This window comes from Limulus polyphemus, unplaced genomic scaffold (genome assembly GCF_000517525.1).
Source record: "Limulus polyphemus unplaced genomic scaffold, Limulus_polyphemus-2.1.2 Scaffold579, whole genome shotgun sequence".
Taxonomy (NCBI): Eukaryota; Metazoa; Arthropoda; class Merostomata; order Xiphosura; family Limulidae; genus Limulus; species Limulus polyphemus.
In genome coordinates, this window is record NW_013666189.1 from 141058 (window position 1) to 148241 (window position 7184).

The window sequence follows — 7184 nt, forward strand, 5'->3', positions numbered from 1 at the left end:
AGATTATAAATTCATAAAGTTCGTCGGTTTTATTTTTTTTTACGTATCTAAAGAAAAAGCTTTCAAGTGTGTCAAATAGCTTTATTGGATTATGTTCCATACTTTGTTTTTTAATTAAATTTATAAAATTTGGAAATATTAACTCTTAGCTGTTGAAAGTGGATAAATGATATTCTAGGCTGCCAAACTTAATAAGGATTCTATAGAGATAGAGATTGAAACTATCACTTCACCAATAGTTTTATTTTATGCTGTTCAAGGACCGGAATATAATATTCAACAAGTTAATAAACTAGCTTGGATTTTATTAACGAGTTACTGGTGCAATTCTACTGATTGAGCTTCTTGTACACCAAGAATTACCTCTAGAGTTAAATCAGGTTAAAGAAATTTGATTTTAAAAGTTTTCTAATGATCTTTTAGACTGCATAGTAAATTCAAACCCCGACACTACAGTCTCCATAAAAATTATAATGTTATTCTCCTTGAAATACGGGATGGGAGAGAAATATTATGTATGAAAATATTGATTGTGATATTGAAAACTAAAAGGAAATAAGTAGATCTTGTAATTTACAAACTAAGTGCCAACAACAAGTCTGTATTGATAAATACTCACCAAATTCGCGAAAGAGAGTTTTCCTGTACTCGAATTCATACTAACCTTTTGTAATTTTAGACATATAGACATTCGTTTATACACGTTTCTTTCCACCACTGGTTCTGTAGCTGGAGCTGTTCATGCTGTCAGCCAAGTGATTGTGGCCTAAATTCAGGATAAAATATCATACACGGTAAGAATGTGTGAAGTGAAGTGACTGAACTCATGTTGTTCGTAATAACTATTAAACTAATATTGGTTGTGTAAAATGAATACACAGGGTAATAAGTACAGTTTGGTTCCGGATTTCTTTTTAAGTAGAGGTTAAATGGTTATAAACAGATCAATTTTAATCGAAACTTTCATTTACAAACAACACTTCCAAATTAGTTACCAACAAGATACACAAAACTCTTATACGGTTTATTAAAAACCAACTTCTAAAGATACTGTACTCTAATGGATCACTGTTAAGTTTTAGGTTTGTTTTAAATTTCACGCAAAGCTACACGATGGCTATCTGCGCTACTCGTCCATAATTTAGCAGTGAAAGACTAGAGGGAAGAGTAGTCATCACCAACATCCGCCAACTCTTGGACTAGTCTTTTACCAAAGAATGGTGAGATTGACCACACTTATAACGTCCCCACGGCTGAAAGGGCAAAAATGATTGGTGAGACGAATATTCGAACACGCAACCTACATAAGTTTTAAGACTTACAACGCTAAAATCAGGGCTGCGATACCTATTCTCTTGTTTTGCACTAAAACAACAATAACAGCTAAAATTACTTGTTTTGTTCAAACGTAATGAGATAACGATTTAGAATACTTTATTGTTTTTAAAATTGTAAACATTTTATGTACAAACATAGAAAAATAACTTTCAGGTTTAGCATGAAATTATACTAGTGTTTGCCTCTCATTATGATTTTGAAATCGATAGTTTTTGTCTTGTAAAACGAAATCTCACTGAAAAAATGTGACATTGTCAGCAATATAAGATAAAAAAGGTTTAAAATTATCTTATAAAATGTATAGAATTAGGTGAAATAAAAGTTTATAAAGTGATATTTAGAACTGTATACGTTATTTCTTAATGAAACTCGTACGTAGGAGGAAAGATAATTCGATTTTGTTTTCTCTTGCAAAAAACATAATTATTTAGAAATATGTGTAATGAAAAGCACCATTAAGGCATGTTTATGTAATAGATGTAATGTATATTTTCGAATAAGGTACTTTTCACAACATCTCTACCTCTGTAGCTAAAATATACTGCTAAAATATTGCTTACAAAAATATTTTTTAACAAGTGCGTCTATATGTTAACAAAGCTATCTCTATGTTAATAAACCTGTCCAATGCTTTATTTACTCGCATAGTGAGTATTGAGTTTGAGACTTTCGGTTCTTTTTCTTTATTTCCTTAAGGTCTTAATTTCGCAGTTTTTTAATACTCGTTCTATCACGTGCTACCATTCATAATTAGATACTTTAATCAATTGCACATTTCAGTTTATGTACAACACTTGTCATATCACGTGTCACCATTGTAGAAAGGTTTTAATCAATCATACTTTACAATTTTTTATCAACACTTGTTGGCGTTCTGTAACTTTGACAAATTGTTCTTCTCAGATTATTAACTAATAAGACTGTCATGCTACGTGCAATGTCGTTGTAAACCATTATTTTCAGTTTATTAACATAATTTGTTATATTGCATGTCTACGTTTATCTTACAGTCGTTCGTTTTAACTTCAGTTTATTAATAGACTTTTTTTATGTCGCATATCGGCATTCATCTTATAGATGTTTTATATTCAGTTTATTAATTCTGTTTGTTATTATGCATTTCAACATTCATCTTGTAGAGGTTTTATCTTTCAGTTTATTAACAGGTTTTGTTTGTTCGTTTATTGTTAAGCACAAAGTTACATAAAAGGCTATCTGTACTCTGCACACCGCAAATATCGAAACCAGAGTTTTAGCATTATAAGACCTCACTCTTACCGCTAAGCCGTCGGAGGGCTTAATGGTTAAAAAGTTTTATATTTAACAACTTTACTTCGACAATAGAGCTTATATTCTATACGAAACATTTAGTTTGTATTTTAGTTGCATTGTTACGAAGTTTGATTCATAGTTTCAAAACCATCAGAAAGGGTTACTTATAAGCCCAAACTAGAATTCTTTGATTTGTAATGTTGTATCAGTTTTTCTTTCAGTAACAGTAAAAAATTACTTAATCAACATTTTTAGGACTACTGTTCTGAGCTATGTAATTTATTAACTGTGAAACATATAGCACACACTTTACAGGCACCTAGTGTTCACAAATTATTAGCGACAGATCTTATAGATTTCCCGACAATCACTGCTTTGATTTTTCTGAAAATACAGAGAGAGAGAGAGAAAACTCTTGATTAAGTTAAAGCATACTTGATTCTGTTTTTGTTGTTGTTTTTGCAATTTATCATGGATAAACGGCAATATATAACTGCAGGATTAAAGTAATGCATGTCGGAGAAGCTTCAGAGTTTATCAAAAAACTTCTACCAAAGGACGTTATTCTACTTGAAGAAACGCGGCAATCACATGAACTTTGCCATCTGATCTACAAAACACATGATATAACCGTTAACTCCATTGGGATGTATTAATATGTCAGTAGCCAAGCCAAACTACATGTTTGCAGGGATAAAGGAAAATAGATTAGATACCGCTGATTCTATAGCACAACGCAGCGAATGGGTTAATTAATGTCAACCACTTCGTCAAAAGCGCCATCTTCTATCCTATGAAGACTACTGTTACTGATGAAGGTCATGTTTTTGTTTCTGTCGTCACTGTTGGTTCCCGGGATAGAAACATTGGACACGGAGGCATGTTGTTGCATGATGGAGTTGTTTTTTACTGCCTCAGGCATAGACTGAAAGTGGGGGAAAGCGGAGGCACTCCGTTGATGAGGGTGTGAGGACTCAGAGAGAACTGTTAGGTAAGTTGTTTCGAATGCTGTGGAGTGGCGTGACATGTATCTAGAGGTTGCCTTGATGTTCAGGGATCGAGTAGTTTGTCGTCCGCAGCATGTAGCTAAAGTTTCCTTAAAAGCCTGCCGGAACTTGAACGAAATTATGCTGTAAAGGATAGGGTTAATGGTGGCACTGACGTAGTACAACACACCAGACATGTACGTTAATACGTCAAATATAACAGTCATTATCGTTGAGGGCTCCACCACGTAGGTCGCCATGAGACGTTGCGCGTGGAATGGAGCGTAGCAAACGAAAAAGGCCACCACAACAGCAACTAAAAATAGACAAAGTAATAAACAATCAGTTGGTACATTTCATCGCAAATATATATATATATTTATGTTTAGACAATCTTTAAGGAAATATGTTTCAGTAAAATTTATGACCATGCTTTAAAGTTATTTTCAAAATCAACAATACATAAGCTATTGCTCAGGGGTATAATTTCACTTATCAAATTACAGCAGGAAAAACAAGAGAAAATCGAATATTGTGTTATCGACGAATGAAGGCCACACGAGCGTTTAATATTCTGGTCAGAAGTTACCTAAAATATTTGTTTTCCAACATTCATTTAATTTGATCTTTTATATGGCTAAAAAAACAACACATAACAAAATGAATAACATTCGTTAACTTCCAGAAACATTGCTTACACATCGCAATGAACATTGTTTTATGACACGTAATGAAAACTGTTTTATGTCATGACACCGCAATTTCAAAATTTAGAAGACAAGCCGGTTGATTTGGAAACAAAATTCAGAATGCTTCGCTACGTATAACATAATATGTGATTCAGTTTGACAATAAAAGAAATGTGATAGGTTGATGAACAGTAAAAAAGGTAAGTTACTGTACGTATATACATAATATGTGATTCAGTTTGACAATAAAAGAAATGTGATAGGTTGATGAACAGTAAAAAGGTAAGTTACTGTACGTATATACATAACATATGATTCAGTTTGATAATAAAAGAAATGTGATAGGTCGATGAACAGTAAAAAAGGTAAGTTACTGTACGTATATACATAATATGTGATTCAGTTTGACAATAAAAGAAATGTGATAGGTTGATGAACAGTAAAAAAGGTAAGTTACTGTACGTATATACATAATATGTGATTCAGTTTGATAATAAAAGAAATGTGATAGGTTGATGAACAGTAAAAAAGTTAAGTTACTGTGTAGGTTTTTGAGTTTCAAACATTGTAATTCTATTAAATTTTCAAAATTTTACGAAGAAGTGATAAATCAGACAGAACGGAATTCGACTATCTCATTATAGGATTATTTTGATAAACCAATGAAATGAAATTAGAAGTTCAGATGGCTCGAGCTCGATAGTTTAGTTGCTTTGAACACTTCCATTTTTTAAGGCCTGCGTTCCAGTGCTGTTCTATCACAGATTTAATTTTTTCGGAAAATTAATGATAATTGTATATAGGAAAGTGTTCTATTTCGAACATAGTATAAGTTATCGTAAATCTTTACGTGACCATACAAGAATTTAAGTATTAACTAAGTCGTTCCTGTATATGGTTTTTATTCCTGGAAGAAATGAATATTAAGAAAATGAAATCGGAGGGATCTTCTCTTTAATTTTTCAATAAGAAGTTTTTGTGCCACGTTGTTCTTTAGTGAAAAAAAAAAATGTGAGCGAGATTAAACGAGCAGTAAACGGTGAGTATATGATGTGACTGATATTAAACGAGTAGTAAAAGGTGTATATACGATGTGACCGATATTAAACGAGTAGTAAAGGGTGTGTATACGATGTGACCGATATTAAACGAGTAGTAAAAGGTGTGTATACGATGTGACCGATATTAAACGAGTAGTAAAAAGTGTGTATACGATGTGACCGATATTAAAAGAGTAGTAAAGGGTGTATATACGATGTGACCGATATTAAACGACTAGTAAAGGGTGTGTATACGATGTGACTGACATTGAACGAGTAGTAAAGTGTGTATATACGATGTGACCGATATTAAACGAGTAGTAAAGGGTGTGTATACGATGTGACTGACATTAAACGACTAGTAAAGGGTGTGTATACGATGTGACTGACATTGAACGAGTAGTAAAGTGTGTATATACGATGTGACCGATATTAAACAAGTAGTAAAGGGTGTGTATACGATATGACTGATATTAAAAGATTTGTAAACGATGTGTATACGATGTGACCAAGATTAAACGAATAGTAAAGGGTGTGTATACGATGTGACTGAGATTAAACGTGTAGTAAAGGGTGTGTATAAGATATGGCCGAGATTATACGAGTAGTAAAGGGTGTGTATACGATACTCGTTTAATCTCGGCCATATCTTATACACACCCTTTACTACTCGTTTAATCTCAGTCACATCGTATACACTCCCTTTACTACTCGTTTAATATCGGTCACATCGTATATACACCCTTTACTACTCGTTTAATATCGGTCACATCGTATACACACACTTTACTACTCGTTTAATATCGGTCACATCGTATATACACCCTTTACTACTCGTTTAATATCGGTCACATCGTATACACATCGTTTACTACTCGTTTAATATCAGTCACACTAAAGGGTGTGTATACGATGTGACTGATATTAAACGAGTAGTAAAAGGTGTGTATACGATGTGACCGATATTAAAAGAGTATAAAGAGAGTATATACGATGTGACCGATATTAAACGACTAGTAAGGGGTGTGTATACGATGTGACTGACATTGAACGAGTAGTAAAGTGTGTATATACGATGTGACCGATATTAATCGAATAGTAAAAGTTGTATGTAACCCAGATTAAACGAGTAGTAAAGGGTGTGTATACATTGTGACTGACATTAAACGAGTAGTAAAGGGTGTGTATACGATGTGACCGAGATTAAACGGGTAGTAAAGGGTGTGTATACGATGTGACTGACATTAAACGAGTAGTAAAAGGTGTGTATACGATATGACTGATATTAAACGATTTGTAAACGATGTGTATACGATGTGACCAAGATTAAACCAATAGTAAAAGGTGTGTATATACGATGTGGCCGATATTAAACGAGTAGTAAAGGATGTATATACGATTTGACCGATATTAAACGAGTAGTAAAGGGTGTATATACGATGTGACCGATATTAAACGAGTAGTAAAGGGAGTGTATACGATGTGACTGAGACTAAACGAGTAGTAAAGGGTGTGTATAAGTTATGGCCGAGATTAAACGAGTAGTAAAGGGTGTGTATACGATGTGACTAATAGTAAACGAGTAGTAAACGATGTGTATACGATGTGACTGATATTAAACGAGTAGTAAACGATGTGTATACGATGTGACCGATATTAAACGAGTAGCAAAGTGTGTGTATACGATGTGACCGATATTAAACAAATAGTAAAAGGTGTGTATATACGATGTGACCGATATTAAACGAGTAGTAAAGGGTGTATATACGATGTGACCGATATTAAACGAGTAGTAAAGGGAGTGTATACGATGTGACCGATATTAAACGAGTAGTAAAGGGAGTGTATACGATGTGACT

The 7184-nt window shown here is 33.3% G+C and overlaps 1 protein-coding gene across 1 annotated transcript in view; it reads right to left on the reverse strand.

Moving 5' to 3' along the window:
• Positions 1-2868: 2868 nt before the first annotated feature.
• Positions 2869-7184, reverse strand: part of LOC106459234 (pyrokinin-1 receptor-like) — a 35451-nt gene continuing 31135 nt past the window's right edge. The window contains exon 2 of the mRNA XM_013918837.2: positions 2869-3912. Coding sequence (XP_013774291.1) covers positions 3359-3912 — 554 coding nt within the window. The 3' untranslated portion in view covers positions 2869-3358. The remainder of the gene's footprint in view (positions 3913-7184) is intronic.